Raw genomic sequence first — 16098 nt, forward strand, 5'->3', positions numbered from 1 at the left:
CCTTGCAATCCATGGAATGGTGCCGCATGTGGAACCAAGAAACCCAAGTGCTTTCTCACGGCATATCTGTGTAAGAGCTTCCAGCTGCCCGGCACGTGAAAGCCAGCTTTGCTCCCCGGGGGGATCACAAGAGGAACACTGTCATGGCAACTGCTCCTCATCGCTGCTCTGAGGCTCTGTGCAGCTGGATGGCCCCAGCTCCAGCTAGCAGACCGTGCTCCAATCCTTCATAATGCCTTTTATCAAAGAGAAGTGTAAGGACGAGTGGGTGTGGTGCAGCTGTGCAACTGTTGGACAGGTTTTGTGGGGATGGCGTGTTTCACTTCAGAGATTCTGACTTTTCCCCCTGGACTTGTGCAGATGTTTATTTCTGATAACTGCTGCGTTCGCCAGGTGCAATCCAATGTCTTGGGGTGAAGTCGTGCATTCACCACAGAAATGTCAGGAGTGCTTTTAGGACTTCAGTCTAGGACCCAGTGCAGTAGGACCCAGCAGCTCCTGGTTGCAGTGCAGCTCCCCACCCCTCCATGGCCTGGCTGATACCACTTTCTTGTTTCTGCTTGGTTTTGTGCCTGGTGGTGGCGATGTGCCTTTAAGTCCTTGGTTGCTCTTGGTCTGTGCTGCTAGAAAGGCTCTTTGGATAGTGCATGTGGGATCAGTTAGGTTATTAGGGGCATTTGTGGGGACAAGTTGGGCAGATGTTGAGAGCGTGGAAGAGTTTATATAGGATATTATATAGGATATTAGGAAACGTTTCTTCTCAGAAAGAGTGGTGAGGTATTGGCACAGACTGCATGGGGGGTTGTGGGGTCACCGTCCCTGGGGGCGTTCAGGAAGCAGGCAGATGTGGCACTGAGGGCTGTGGGCACGGTGGGACTGGCTGATGGGCGGGCTGGTGGTCTTTTCCAACCTTGATGATTCTAATTTGACTGCAAAATGAGGTTCTGTAACGCTGGTTGCCATTCAGTCTCTATGGTAGATCCAGTCAACCGAAGATGAGCTCGGTTGAGATAGAGACAATTTCTGATGTTGCTGGCAGTGGTGACAGAGCTACGTGTGGGTTGCTTGACCCGCGTCCTGCTGGCACGGTGTGAGCTGTCAGCATCACCGCTCTTGTCTGCGTCCCTGCTGGGGAAGCACCACCGGGGGGGGAGATGCAGAGGCACCGACGCCATGAAACTCCTGAGCTGCTGCTCTGCCTTGGAGGAGAGCAGCGGGCTGCCCCAGCTCTTGCAGTAACACCACACCGATCCCCAGAGCCAGGATGGTATCAGACATTTAGCACGGCCATCTTGCCCTGCCCCAACCCGACAGACGTTTGCTACAGAAGATTGTCTCCAGTGAATGATGCTGGATGAGGGTCAGCTGCTTTCCCAGCTCAACCCGCTTTGGTGCAGCTGAGGTCTCCCTGTGACACGGAGGGGTTTTGGTGGTAAGGAGCTTCCCAGACAGACACTGCAGGGTCCTGTGCAACGAGAGGAGGTGGGAAGAAGGGGAAGGCACCGTGCTGGGAAGTGGTGGGGCCTGCATGGAGAGCCTGTGCGGGTTGGGAAGTGCCTGGGATCGCTGCTGTCCCCAACACGCAGCAATGGCTGTCGCAGTGCACTGCGGAAGGCAAAGCCCTCTCACTCAGAGAACCCAGCAGAGCAGCAGCGGAGCCTTCTGTGCCCGGCCCAGCCTGCAGGCAGCCCTGTGCCCTCAGGGTCTGTGAGGAGCTGCCTTTGGGCAAGGCTCAGCACTCCCTGCAGCGCCGCTGCTCAGCATGGAAGGGATTCCTTGGCTTGAAAAGACCACGGCGAGGTTTCATTTTGAAAATGCTTTAATAAGGAAGTGTTGACAACACCGTTTTGCAAAATGTAAAGGTAACTATACAAATTCTTAATACAAAAAGAATAAATTAAAAGCAGATCTTTTTTAATTCTGCAACTTTTTCTACAACATACATATCTTTTCCTTGATTACAGTTTAACAGAATCCAGTAAAATCATTTTACATGCTCTAAAGTCAATTTCAGGAGAGACCTAATTGTTTTTTTTTTTCCTTCTTTTTTCTTTTTCTTAAACTAGAGAGTCCGTTTTACACAACTGGTAATAAAACTATTGACATTAATATATATGTAAAACTTTACATCTAGGTAACTAAGCAGTAACTGGTCATCTGATAGCACCTGAATGGGGATCGGCTACGCCTGGAACTAAAACTAATACAGAGTGAAAACAAATGGGACTGATTCAACATTTCCAACACTCGACTGCATCTCACAGCGTTTAAAAAGAAACCCTGCCCACAGCAGAGCGCGGCGCGGGGCCGTGCCACAATGCTGCCCATCCAGAGGGACCTGCAGACGGGGAGACTGAGAACGCAACGGTGGCTTCATGGCAGATGGAGCCTCGAAAAACAAAAAAGGAAGGGAGGGCTGACGTCGGTAGTCAAGTGCTCGTACAGAACAGCTAGGTATGCACCCCTCCACGTTATACTTCACTATGTTAATCTCATATGATTAACGCTGTATGTACATTTGTGTTTAATTGAATTGAGCTAAACAGTAAAACCTGTTTTACTTAATCTGTCTTTACTACCAGACTGGCTGCTCACGTGTGCCTTGATTGCAGAACAGAAAAGCAGAACACAAAGCAAAACCCAATCCATTTCTCGAAAGCTCTTTCTCGACTCGAGCCTGTTTGCAATTCAGGCTGACTTGGTTTTTTCTTCCCCCAATTTCAGGGCTGCCACCTTTGAACCTTTGCTGCAAAACTGCAGATCTTGTCTTGGAGGAATTACTGTTCCTGTAGTGCCCAGAGGCCCCGTAGTGCCGCTGTTGTTGAATTCTTTTTAATTAAAAGTACACAGAAAAAGAATAATTAAAAAACAAAACAAAACAACCAACCCGAAGCCACTTAGCAAGGAAATTAAAAAGAAAACAGACAGTTGCTCAGAGCCCCTAAAAAAATCCATGGGCTAATTTGCTGCTGCTTAATTTGGTCCTTATTTAATTCTTTCACTTTAGCTATGGAATCTTAGCAGCGCACGTCAGTAATCAGTGCTTATCTCCCATCCACCTAAAAATTCAATTAGGAGTTTAAGCCAATTCCCATGCTAACAAGCCCAAAGCACAGAGAGAAGTGTGTCAGAGCAGCCCTGCCATTGATGCCAGGCAGCAGAACTGCAGGCGTGGGCCCAGGGCTGAAGCTAACATCCCAAATGCACACTGGGGAAAGGAATCGGCACGAGTGGCTGGCATTCATTTTTAGAAAGCCCACCATCTTTCCAAGTCTAATTACGAAGAGCCCATTCTCTTTTAAAGCCTGGAATGCAGTTTTCCAGCAATCCTGATGCCGAAAGGTGTGGCAGCCCCCAAGTCACGGCGTTTCGTTTTGAACGTTTTGCCCTACTCGGTCTGGTAGACGCTGTTGTTATTCTTGGAACACGCACACACTCGCACTTTTCTTTTGTTTTCAACTAAAGCTAACTTCAGTTTCTGCTTTTCACTAAGTCACCCCCTCCAGCCGTTTCTGTAATGCCTTTCCCATAGGAAATCATCGTTTGCACGCGCAAACGGGGGCCAGCCGGGCGCCTCCCCCATCTAGTGGCAATAAAAACAGCATAGCACCGCAGTGAAGACTAGACGTGCCAGCTTCAACATCCACCGAGATTGTGCACTTGTTCGTTACAAAAGTGTCTTTGAGGCCTTTGAAAGTTCCATGGCTTGACATGTATAAAGCATTGCTCAAAGGTAAGTGTAAACTTGCAGCTCCTTCCACGACTCCCCCGTCCAATTCCTTGTGGTGTCAGTAGGCAGCTCCTGCTCGCGTTGAACGCCTCGCTCGGTCACTTCTCTTTCTTGTGGTTGCTTTCCATGTGAAATTTTGCTTCGTCTGCTGCTTGCTAAACCCAAGCTGCTCGCATGCTTCCTGACAGACCGGTTCTCCCAGCCAGCGGCGCGCTGGTGGTGACGAGCCCTTTGCTACACTGGTGCTAACCAAGGTGAGATAATTGGAACAGATATGTTAATGCAGCTTCACCGTGTCAATTAGATTGTGATGTGCTTTCCCTTTGATTTGATGTTAACATTTTTGCAGAGACAGGTTAGAATTCATTGGCTGTATCTGCTTGTGGAAAGGTTTTTGGACAATTCTTATCTTCCTCAGAGTTTGAGAAAACCAACAGCACAACCCTAAGCTCTGTGTGTTGGTACGCAGCTTTGCCAGCCACGGAGCTGCTGTGAGGAACAGTTCTTGCCTCTGCTGTAGATAATCCTTTGTACACCTCGTTTGTCCAGTCTGATAGTAGCTTGTAGATGCTGTGATACCAACCCAGACCTCCAGAGTGTCTTCAGTGCGTGGGGCTCTGTTCGGATGGGCTCGAAGCAAAGAAGGAAATGCTGTTTTGCAGGAGGTGGTTGTGTCTGTCATTAAATAAGAGATGTTCTTGTAGCGAGAACTCGCTGAACAAACTCGTCCCATTGACACTGGTTGGGTTTATTTTGGCAGCACTGATCTGACTGCGAGACTCTTAGATGTATTTGAAGTGAGAGGATTTTGCTTTTTTTTTTTTTTTTGTATTTTTTCATGAAAGAACTCCTTTCAGGAGTAATTCTCAGCTTCTGTCCCAATTTGTATCCACCCCTTCCCCCCCCCCCCATTAAATTAATACTCTGTTGGATCAGATTGCAGGACATGGAAATCTGACTGCCGTTACATGCCACAGAACAGCAAGATCTGATGTAAGCCTGGACAGGCTCCCGTCGTTTGAAAGGAAAAAAATCATTTTTTCCATTGCCAGCTGCTGAGATGGCTGCTCACACGTGTGCCTTGACTGCAGCCGCCGTGGCACAGGCTCTGCAGGGACGTGTGCTGGGCTGGCGATGGGACGCGCTGCCATCCTGCACGGTGGTGGTGGACGTCTCAGGGCCAATGCTCTGTAATGTCATCTGGAATTGCATCGTGAGAAAAGTGCTTAGAGTTGAAGCTGGTGCTGGGTGACAGTGCATCTGGGTAAGGCAAATGAGAGGCAGTGAGGTGATCTCAGAATGGCATTGATGTGATTAATTTGAGGTCAGGGGTTCACACTAGAGTCCCAGGCTTGGCTTTTTCCTGTCCATACCACTGGACGTCTGCTAATTCTGGATAGAGGGGAGAATCCAGGAAACAGCTATCATTGTAAGTCCTGCAGGAGAAAGGAAACTTTTGTTAGGGCAATGAGAACTGCTGGAGAGTTCAATCATGGGCACAAAACATCATTTTATGAACAGTCCCACTCCCTGTAGCAACCTGGAGACAGACAGAAGGCTGAGCATTTTGAGGAGGCCCTCCATGAAGCACATCTGAAGAGCTCCTGGCCATAACACCCAGTGAGAAGGGGGAGGGTCAGGGTGCCCTCCTGCAGCACCTCACAGTCCTTGGGATTTCTGCTCCGGCAGAGGCTCTGCATCACCAGCAGTGCCAGAGCAACGTGGCTGTCTGGAGCTGAGGCAGCAAAACCTGGTGATGTGTGAGAGGGTGTCAAGTATGCTGTGGAAAGGACCATGTTTTGTCATATACAGCCTGGTCTTGGGGTGCCTCCCTTGACAAGCTACAGTTTCTTTTGCTGCCTGGCTTTTTGTTTGCTTGCACAGAGGAGATGAGGGACGTGATGGGAATTTGCCATTTATCTTAGGGCTCAGGTCAGGGTCAGCCCCTGGCTCAGTTTCTACTGAGCTCCTTGCGAGAAGAAAACACTGAGGTCAAAACCTTGTTGAGATTTTGAAAAATGGCTGCTATATCTGCATAACAGCATTCAGAATTGATCTCCCTCTCAAGCTTTGATCTGAACCAACTTCCAAATCTCAGATTGTTTGGAGGCCAGAAGCAGGAAATGCACTTTGCTTCCTGTGGGATTCTCTCTCCCTGCCCCCTCTCCCCACCTCGCAGGACTGAGCTCACATTGATGCAGCCCAGCAGTTCCTGCCTCCTCTCTCCCGTTTTCCACCTGGTTTCCTTGGGACTGATGTCTGGGAGGAACCTAAGCAAGGCCATGACCCGGCTGCACATTAAAGAGCCTTTTGTTTCCCAGCTCTCTGCTGGAGTACAGAGGTTTATGGGTTATCTCCAGAGAGCCGGGCTTGAAATACTCAACAGATGCCAGCTGTGAATGGCTGTGGATTCAAATGAGAGTGTCAGACGGTGACTGCAGTTTAATTAAAACAGAACAATTCTAAGGGTTTTTTGTTCCCTCCACCCTTCCCCCTCTGCCTTCTCACAGGAACTGGGCCAGGGTTGCTCCTCTCTCCGTGAAGCCTCACTGCTGCAGACAGCCTGCACGGCTCTGCAGCACGGATGAAGGAGCAAGGGGCACTCGGTGCCATGGCTGTAGCACTGCTGGAGCTCTGCCCAGCTCCCCGAGGTCCCCACCCACCCGTGCTCATCTCCCCACAGCACTCTGCCCACGCTGCTTTGAGACATCCCAGCCACGAACGTGTCCCTGCTCTCTGTGCCTGTTCAGCCTCTGCAGGAACGCTCACAGCAGTGGCTGGCCCCAGGCCCACTCGTGCGGAGGAAGGAGTCCTGTTTCACTGGGGAAAGCACAACAGCCACAAACGTGCTGAAAAGGCACAGACAGGGCTCCGAGCTGCTATTCCAAGGACTGAAAGAAGCCTTGTTGCCAAACAGGCACACAATTACACAGCTGCTCCTCGGGGACGGTGGGATGCCGCATTGTGTTCGTGGAACATGGACTATAGGGCAGAAGGATGAAAGAACAAAACATCCCCTTACTATACCTCTATTCATCAGTACTTTGGTGGGTTGGAGACTGAGACTCATCCATAGTGGGTGAGTTGTCTGTTGCTTCTCTGAACAAAGGAGAGCAAAAAAGGAGGAAAGAGGAGAGAGGAAATGTTAAAGAAAAGAAATGACACAGACATTGTTATGAGCTTATTAATCCAGTGGGGAAACAAGTTGATGAATCATCTTCAGAACAAGAGTTAGTGGCACAAAAACATGTCAGGGACAACTGTAAATCTTTTCCTTCACAATGGGAGGGAACAACCTGTTCCTGTGGTGGGGGAGTTTGTGTTTTGCTTCTGATGGCAAACTTTGTCCGCCTCTACCATATTTATACATGTGCTTGGGACTGTGCTCAGGCATGAAACAAGTACTGATTTGTCTCCAGTTCCTTCTGCACTGGTTGTTGGTACACAAACTAAGTTATAAATCTAAAGAACTTCACACTCACCAGCTAAGAATTTGCCTTGATGGTGTTTCGCTATGAGAGACAGGGAGCAGAAGTTGTCCCAACTAAGAAATGTTGGGATTTTGGAAGCAGACGCCTCAGCTGGCTGCTAACCACTTTTACTCCTGATTATCATAGAGATATTCAGAGGATATAGGATTGGGATGGAGACAGACACAAAGATTTGAGTCTCGATTAAAACCCTTACTAGTGGAAATTTCAGCATGCAGTCACCAGAGCTGCCATTTTGCCAATCTTACGATCCCTTGACTTTCTGTGAAATGGACCCTGAAAAATACTGAAGCTGGAGGCAAACACAAACACCATGTGAGGCTGGATGTCAAATGTGTGAATTTAAAATTCAAAGGCATAAGAGGTTTGTGGTTACAGTTCCCCTCATCTCCATTTCAAAGTGCACTCACAGACGGTGCTGGAGTACAACCAGAGGTCAAATTTGGTCATAGGTGACCAAAGAAATTAAAGAGGATGAGATTTTCCAGTGGCTGCACAGTGAAATGTTTACAGAGTTAACTCTCCTAGTCCCTGCTCACAGCTCAGGGGATTGTATCTGTTCTCTTATTCCAGGGCTGATGGGATTTCGAGGACGTTAGCTGGAAACTTTCTAGCAGTGTTCACCAAACCCAACTTAACTGTAAAAATGTGGGGCGCGCTGAGTTAGATGGGATCTGGAAGTGATCTTTATTCCGTGTGACAGGGTAGAATTACAGAAGATTGCCAGAGAACACTCAGGAGAGCTTGCAAAAGGCTTTTTGTTTGCTCCTTGAATTCCTGGCCTCACAAGGAGGTGTGCCCAAGAACCCAATTACTGTATTTACATGAGTAATGGCTACCTGCACCTAACGAGTCACTCATGCTTTGGTGAAGCACACTAAGTTAGTGGTAGCTGAAAAAAGTTGCACTTCATAGTCATTAGGTCACATTACTGGGGAAAACCTTGTAGTAAAATGTGGTTGCTGCACACACGAATATGGTAGGCACCTAATGCTGCCATGACAACAGAGATCTCAGGCTGGACAGCCGGCATGTTTGCTAAAAGAAAGACCAGCTGTTTTGACTGATAGAAAGCTGGAGGAAGGAGATGGTGCCCAAGTGGGAAGAACCTGCAAGGCTTCTTTCACTGCCCATCCAGCATGGCTTGGGAGCAGTGCTGCTGGGTGCAGGTGGCACTGCCGAGCTCGGTCAGCCCAAAGCGACCAACTGGTGGCCGGCTGGACACGCCTGGTGCAAGCGTGGGCTACTGAGCACCTGCAAAACGTTCCCTGTACCTGTGCTCTCCCTTTGCCTGTGTGCTGGGAGGTTCTTCCTGAGGCTAGCAAGCTTTCAGCTTCCTGCACTGAATGAGATGAATCCTCTCACCCAATCCCCATGACACTCACCCAGTCTGCCATGCAAGAATGTGGTGGGGACTGCCCGGTGGCGTGGCTGCAAGTTCACTCGACGGTGTTGAACTCCTCTGGCTGTGAGGTAAGGCAGCTGAAAAACAACGAAAGGGTGGAGAAAAAGAGCTGGTGAGGTGAGGGCACAAGGGCTAGGGTGGTTCAGACCATCGGCTGATCAGACCAGCAGAAACATGTCCAGCTGTGAGTAAACACAGACAGGGAGTCAGAACTCATCCAGCTTGAATATGGCGTAGGAGCAGCCTGCCTGGTACTGGTCCTGCTGTGTGTCATGGGCTGCATCAATCTTCAGCTCTGTGGGAATGCTGTTTCAGCCCTGTCTGGGAGATTCAGCATCTCTCCCAGCGTGAGAGTTGACTGATTTTGTTCCTGTCACCACTATCTGGACAGTAGAACATGGCTGTATATCTTCATGACCTCAGGCCGTGTCCTGCTGCCAGGGGTGTGAGAGCACAGGAGATGCTCCATTTCCTGAGGAGGCAGGGCTGGTACTGGTACTGGACAGGTACACTGCTTCATGTGCAAAGGAGGAAGACAGCTCTAGAGATTACAAAAGCTAACACTACCTCACTGTGCAGTTGTAATAAGGTGAACTTTGGCTTTGCTGACCCTAGTGGTATGGGCCCAAAGGAAGGCTTATCTGACTTTCATGAAGCAAGAAGCAAGACAGACTAAAAATCCAACACTGGCAGTGGTTCTCAGGGGGGTTCCTCACTGAGGGTCTGGCAAAGATATCCAACTCACCCATTTTTCTTTCTCCTCAAGTCCATGCAGTATTCACTCTCCGAATTTAATACCTGCCCAGAAGTGCAATCCTCTTTAAAGGACAGCATGAAGTCCAGTAGATATGTGTCAACTACAGCCAATTAGCTAAATTATAGATGTTTCTACCTGGCATCTCCTTCTGTGCTGTTCATTTTTTTAGCTGCTGCCAAATGGCACTTGAAGAGAAAAACAAATTTTAATCTGCTCCCTGCAGCTGACGGTCCCCTGGGTCAGTATCCTCCCATAGTTTTAACTGGGACTAACTGGGAATGCAAAGCCAGCTCGTACTGCTGGATGGTCACAGCAAGCCATGGGTGCTGCCCAGGCATCCCATTTAGATTCGAAGACCCCCTGGGTGTGAGAAGAGACTGAATGGCAGTGTCTTGCCCGCCTGAACTCCCTCACTATGCTTTCTAGATTTCCAAACTGAATTAGTATGCCTCTCAAACCAAAGCAAAACAAAGCCTGAGCGTTCATGTATTTCTTGTTGCTGGCAGGAACAGAAAGGTTTATTAATTAAAGGAGGGAAGATTACTTCTCATATTGAGACACAGAATGGTACCAGCAGTTGCCTGATTGTGTCCTGGTGTACATCTAGGCCTTCTACAAGCACAACACATAAATCACCCTCTTATCAGGCAGCTGTGAGCATTGGTGCACTCAAGGCTATGAGGTACTTGGGCAGTGGCTTAAGGCATAAGAAAGGAAGGGAAAAATGGCACAGATTCTGATTAAGCAGCTCTCCATCTCCACTGGGCTGGGTTCACGTTTTTAGCATGCCCTTGATACCTACAGATTGGACTGTCCAATGGTGACTGATGGCCAGTAACTATTTCACCTTGGTCTGTTTTGTAACTGTTCAGGTTAATTTATTTGGCTGCTTTCTTACTGTTGAATATTAACAGCACAGAGATGTACAAAGCTCTACATGACAGATATATTACTGCACAAACTCAAGCACTGAATCTCAGAATATTATCTGCACAGTTACTGGAGTTGCATGGGAAAGCCACGTATCAGCAGTGCAAAGAGATGTCATCATGCAAACATTTCTGCAGGGCTGGGACACTGTCCCCACTGAACTCTTAACCTTCCTCGTGCCTTTAATGTTTCACCATGGGCACACATTCTCCTGGATGGCACCGAGGCCCTGTGTGCTCCATCGGTCCCCTCGCTGTTCTTACTAAAAGTGATTACACTGTGGTTTCTCTGAGTTTGACCAAAACCCCACCGCACGCTGAGGAAAGGCTCAGTAAAGGCACGGCTTTGGGTTCCTCCCTGTCTTCCAGGCCTGGCATGAAAATGGGCTGCACGAAACCCCTGGCCCCCCGGCCCCTCACCCCCTCACCCAGGACGGGCTCTCACCTGATGTTGCTTTACACATCTGAGGCATTCTCGTGACCCTGCTGTGCGCCACAAAGGTGCTTTGAGAAGATGTGCTGTACTGGGAGCTGCTGTCCGAGGAAGTGGAGCTCGTGTGCGAGAGGCGGCTGTGCTCCTTGTGGGAGGCTGTGGACCGCTGGTACCAGAGCCGCAGCTCATCTGACACGGCAGTCCTACCCGAGCCCTTCTCGTGGCCCTCCCTGCCCAGAGATGGAGTCCTTATGATTTGGGAGCGGGAGGGGGTGAGCCGAACAGAATCCGCTTCGTCCCCATGCCAGTTCTCCTTAAACATCCCCCCCGCCGTGTAGGAGTTGGAGGTTTTGAATTGTGCTTTCACGCTGTAGTGTCCCTCCTGGTCGTTCTCCAGGCTGCGCACCACCACGGGTGTGGAGCTGCCCTCGATGTAGAGGGGATACTCTTTGATCCTGTACTGGGAAGAGGGTTGGCTCTGGCTGTGCAGGTAGACCCGGTGGTGCCCTGTCCCGTTCCTCGCAGCCAGGTTGGGCATGCTCCCTGAATTGGAAGAGACCAGGTTGCCTGCTGATTTGTGCCTTTGCCTCTGCCGCTCTCTGGCTTTCGATGGGGAGTCCTCCGCCAGGGTGGAGTAGTTGGGGTTCATCTGAGCAGGGTAGTAATGCTCAGAGCTGGAATGGCTGGTGCAGGATGAGCAGTCATCCATGGGGTCAGAGCCGTTACTGCTACGAGTCCTTGGGGTGTAGAAATCGGGGCTCCCTGTCTCATTTTCTGAGCCGAGGAGCTTGCCTTGTGACTCCAAACTGGAGCTCCGGTGTCTAAAGTGCTGAGCTAAGCTGTGCAGTCTGGTCGGGCTGATGTCTACTGACCTGCAGGTACCAGGAAAACATTCAAGTTGGTAAGTCACAAGGACAACGCACTTCTCCCTTTCTGCACATGTTTGGTCTCACTGGAAAGGGAATTTGGGGGCAGCTCTTCCAGTTCTGCATGGGGCTGCTGGCTGCAGAGCAACCTGTTTCCTTGCTGTTGGGTTTGGGACAGTTAGGTCCAAGTCTGGCTCCTATCCATTCTCCTTGCTGGTAGTATTCAATCTACAAGCTCAATTCTTCTGTGACTTGCCAGGATGGGAAGGATCCAGCATGAAGGACAAAAACTGGTGAGCTCATGGCGGAGCCATGGCAGAGCTGTTTGGACCAGCACCATCCTGGTACTACCAGGTTCACTTTGCTGCAGCTCTGCAAATGCCATCGCCTCAGTGGTGGGATTCCCTTGCAAGTGGCATGTGAATCCCCTGCACAGGTACAATTCGACTTGTACCTTTTCTGAAATTAGTGGCAGAGATAAAAGTACAGATTGCCCATATTTAGCCTGAAACACAGTGACTCTACCCTTTGAAAATGCCACCTTTGTAAAGCAGCTATGTTTTACTGGGGCCCAGCCATGGGTTACATGTGTAATACAGTCAGTGGGTGACTGCTGTTGAGGCATCCACCTGGAATCACAAATTTACAAGGCTTGATTCATGGCCAAGCCTGGGTGGTCTCTGTTCACCCCAGCTGCTGGGAGAGCTTCAGCCATCCGTTCAAGCAGCAGGAACACTGCCCTGTGAGGAGTTACACACCCGAATGACAGATGGCCAAGGCTGGGGCATGCAGCAGACCTAGCAATGGTTGTTGCACACACCCAAATACAGCCCCTAGCTGGTCAAGGTCTTCTCAAGCACGGTGCCAGGCTTGTTTCTCATGCAGCTTAGCTCCAGCCTTAACACTGTGCTCTTGTAAGTCATTTTCAGCCTCAAATTTGTAACCATTGTAACAAAGGGCCTTGATACCTCGCATCATTTCTGTCTGAGTCTGATGTGCTGGCATTGCTCTTGATTTATGCCATGCTACAGGATGCTAGCACTACCACTAACAGCACACAGCTTTGGCTCAGCTCTGCTTCTCTCACTGTCCATGAAATTTACCACAGGAGCAAAGTAATAACGAAGCTGAACAGTTCCTGGTAAAAACTGGGATTAAATTGGGCCATGAACATCAAATCACCACTACGATTTGAAGTCTTTCCTGTCTCAACCCTGGGATTATGTCACTGTCACCTGGGTCCTTGGGTGGATTGCTTTGTGCAGCCTCTCTCCACTTGAGAGCACACACATATAAACGTTTTATATGCCACCATGAGAGAGTACTTCTACCTAATATTTTGTATAAAAAATGAAACAGTATGTTATCTCCAGCTGGAGCCAGAAAGGACTTTACTGCAGTTTAGCACTATCATCACATCTCTTCTGAAGGTTGTGTGTGGTTTATAGGGCCTATAAACAGTAAGTGGGACAAGGAGTTCCAGTAGAAGAAAAGCTTCATTACTTTGAGGGGGGAGATAAGGGGAAGGATCAAGTTTAACTGAGGTGATTTCAGTATCTCAGTTCAGGAGAGATTCTATGATAACAACAGGGCTCAAGCATCTGGTATGAATAGGCCTGCTTTGTGTCCTTTCCTGAATGGCGAAATAATGAATATCCTGGGGGATGGATAAAGCAAAGCACAGTTATTTTAGGGCAAGCAAAGTGAGCCTGTTGTGGAGCTGGGAGAACTTACCGTGTGGAGTGGACGTAGTGTGGACTGCGTACCCGTAGATCCGGCGTCGAGGGCATGCTGGACTGGGAGTTCCAGTGGGGAAGGCTCCGGATGGGGCTGTTCTGTAGGGAGCTGCTCCCCCCTGCCTCAGCACAGCTCCCGGTGCTGGGGAACCTCTTGTGATTGCTGCAGAGCAAACACTTGGCTTCAGTTCCTGGGAAGGAATTTGGGGAAGGGGCTCCCTGCCTTATTCCAGGTCCCAGGCACATGCCTGTGATCTCCAGAGTAAGTGGGAGTGGGGTCAGATGCTGCTCTGAGTCACGCCATGTGAACGCAGCCTGCTTTTTATCACATCTGTATTACCTCCAAAGCCTGCATGTCTCCTTTTGGTAAGAGATGGTTTTGTAAGGATTCACAGACATTCCGTCTGGGAGGATGTCTGTGTGATAAGGACTGGAGATAGCTGGCTCACCTGGAATGACTGTGTGAGGAGCGTTTCTTGACCTTCTCATAGGGCTCATCCAAGGATGACTCGCTCCACATCTTGGGTTTGATGGGGGACTTGTCATAGTCGTTGCGGTGGTAATGCATCTGGCGGAGGCCTTCCAGTGACTGCGGAGGCGGAGGCCTGTTGTGCAAGGGTGGCCGGGGTGGGAGTCCTTTGTGTGGGGAGTGGAGAGGGGATATTGTGCTGGTGACCTGAGAATCCTCTGTCAAGAGAAGAAGGGAAAGAGGTGATGGCTATGTGACCTTCAGTGCTGGCCCTATTTCACGGGACAGCATCATGCCTTGCTCGCAGGCAAGAATGTTTTCGGTACTAGCAAGTTTGAATGGATCATTACAAAGAAAAGGCCCCCCATTTTGAGCATCAATCAGGAATTCACACATCCCTCCCCTTTTCCTTCCTGCCCTCTACAACATACAGCAGCCAACATACCATCCTCAAGAACAAGGGCATCCGAGAGGGAGCTGTCTTCACTGGCAATGTTTCCTTCTGAGGAGAAGAAAAAGATGGTCAGAGGGTCACGAGAATCGCACTGACCAAACTGTGAACCGTGCCGTGATCTTCAACCAACTCTTGGCCTTAAGCAGTCACCCACACCTTCCTCTCCTCAAAGCCACGAGACAATGATATTCCTATAAATAACTGCCTCAGCCCACTCAGTCTGAGGGCTGAGCTGTAGGCCAGGCCTCTTGCTACCAGGCTGCCTTTCAAGGAGCTGCTAACTCTTTTTCAATTAATGGGGATTAAGGCTGAGTCACAACAGTGAGCTGAGATCCCCAGCGGATGTGAAATGGCAACCTGCCAGCAGGCAGACTTTGTCTGCTGAAGATCCTGGGCCTTAAGGCCCACACTAGGTACCAGCTCTGTGTAATTCAGGGAAACGCTTTCTGTATCCTCTGCAACAGCAGATGCAGAAACTCTCGTGTTCCAGGCATGCATGTATGAGCTGCCTCCCCCATCCGTGTCCTCACAGCTGTCTGTCATCCCTGCCTGCAGCATGACTTGGTACCCAGGTCACAAATACAGCAGCTCTAATCTCAGCACAGAGACACAGAGAAAGCTCTGTAAGTTAAAGAGAAAGGGCAAATTCAGCAAGGGAGAAAGAACCACAACAGAAAGTTAATGGATTTCATGAAAAACCAATCAACAACCCAGTAAACCATAAAGCACCCTGAGAATTACACTGTAAAAACATAAAAAGAAAAAAAGCATTTGAACACAGCAATGACACTGCCACCACTCTGATTTTACAGATGCCTTTCAGCTAGAGAGCTCACCCCAATCTGCTAACATTAATTACATTTGTACAGTATTACTCCAGGGTAACAGAGCGATTTTACAGGTGAACAAAGGAGTCACAGTCTGCTTTCCTGATATCCTTGTAATCTACAGCATGATCCTGTGTCTTGTCTTGTGAGCCAGCATACCCCTAGATATCCCAACACAGATCCCAGATGCCCATCTGACAGCACATGGAGAGGATAACTCAACTTCAGCACCCCCAGGGCCCTCTAGACAGGACAGACAAGAAGGGGAGCAGAATCTCATATGTCAAATATGAGAACAAGGCCAAAATTATTGCTCGTTGGCCTCCATGTACCCTTTTGGAGTGCTGTGGGTGCTGAGCCCCACTTACCATCTATGATCAAGGAAGCTCTCTGGGTTGGCTTCTTTCCAGATTTGATGCGATACTCATTGATGGCGTTTTCGATCTCCTGCAGTTTCTTCAGTGCATTCAGGTAGGATGTCTTCCTCTGCTTCTTCAGCTTTTTGCTGACATTCGGGTCACTCGCCAGGCGCCGGGCAGCCTCTGTGATCTGGGACTGAATGGCAAACTCCCTCTCCAGGCGTTCCAGCTCTGCCTCCTGGGAAAAGGCAAGCAGATTCTGGCTGCCACCAAACTTCTGGCTCAGCTGGGGAGGAGTTCCCCCTGAGTCCAGGGGCCTCCAGCAAAGGCCATCAGGAAATCATCCACCAACAGGTTGCCCAAAGAGGTGGAGGATGCCCTGACCCTGAAGACATCCAAGGTCGAGCTGAACGGGGCTCTGAGCAACCTGATCTAGCTGTAAGTGTCCCTGTTCACTGCAGGAGAGATGGACCAGACGATCTTTAAAGGTCCTTTCCATTTCAAACGATTCTCTGGTTCTGTGACTCTATGCTGCTCCTCTCATCCCAGGGCCTCCCTAAGCAGACCCACCTCACTCCCTCTGCCCACGAGTGCCCGGCAGCACAGCTGGTGGAAGGCACAACCCACACACAGAGGATGTGA

The 16098-nt window shown here is 49.6% G+C and overlaps 1 protein-coding gene across 5 annotated transcripts in view; it reads right to left on the minus strand.

The window, feature by feature from the left end:
- Positions 1-1823: 1823 nt before the first annotated feature.
- Positions 1824-16098, minus strand: part of FRMD4A (FERM domain containing 4A) — a 205058-nt gene continuing 190783 nt past the window's right edge. For 3 of the 5 annotated variants that reach the window (XM_042816296.1, XM_042816293.1, XM_042816297.1), the window contains exons 17-23: positions 15466-15694; positions 14262-14318; positions 13797-14034; positions 13346-13510; positions 10758-11617; positions 8607-8703; positions 1824-5166 (exon numbers count right to left, since the gene is read on the minus strand). In XM_042816296.1, the coding sequence (XP_042672230.1) occupies positions 5064-5166; positions 8607-8703; positions 10758-11617; positions 13346-13510; positions 13797-14034; positions 14262-14318; positions 15466-15694 (1749 nt within the window). In that variant the 3' untranslated portion in view covers positions 1824-5063. Of the gene's footprint in view, positions 6830-8606; positions 8704-10757; positions 11618-13345; positions 13511-13796; positions 14035-14261; positions 14319-15465; positions 15695-16098 lie in introns of all 5 variants that reach the window. The other 2 variants (XM_042816295.1, XM_042816294.1) reach the window with 2 other exon arrangements.

The sequence above is a fragment of the Centrocercus urophasianus genome, unplaced genomic scaffold, assembly GCF_019232065.1.
Source record: "Centrocercus urophasianus isolate 14NV4802_14NV808 unplaced genomic scaffold, USGS_Curo_1.0 seq_15, whole genome shotgun sequence".
Classification (NCBI taxonomy): Eukaryota; Metazoa; Chordata; class Aves; order Galliformes; family Phasianidae; genus Centrocercus; species Centrocercus urophasianus.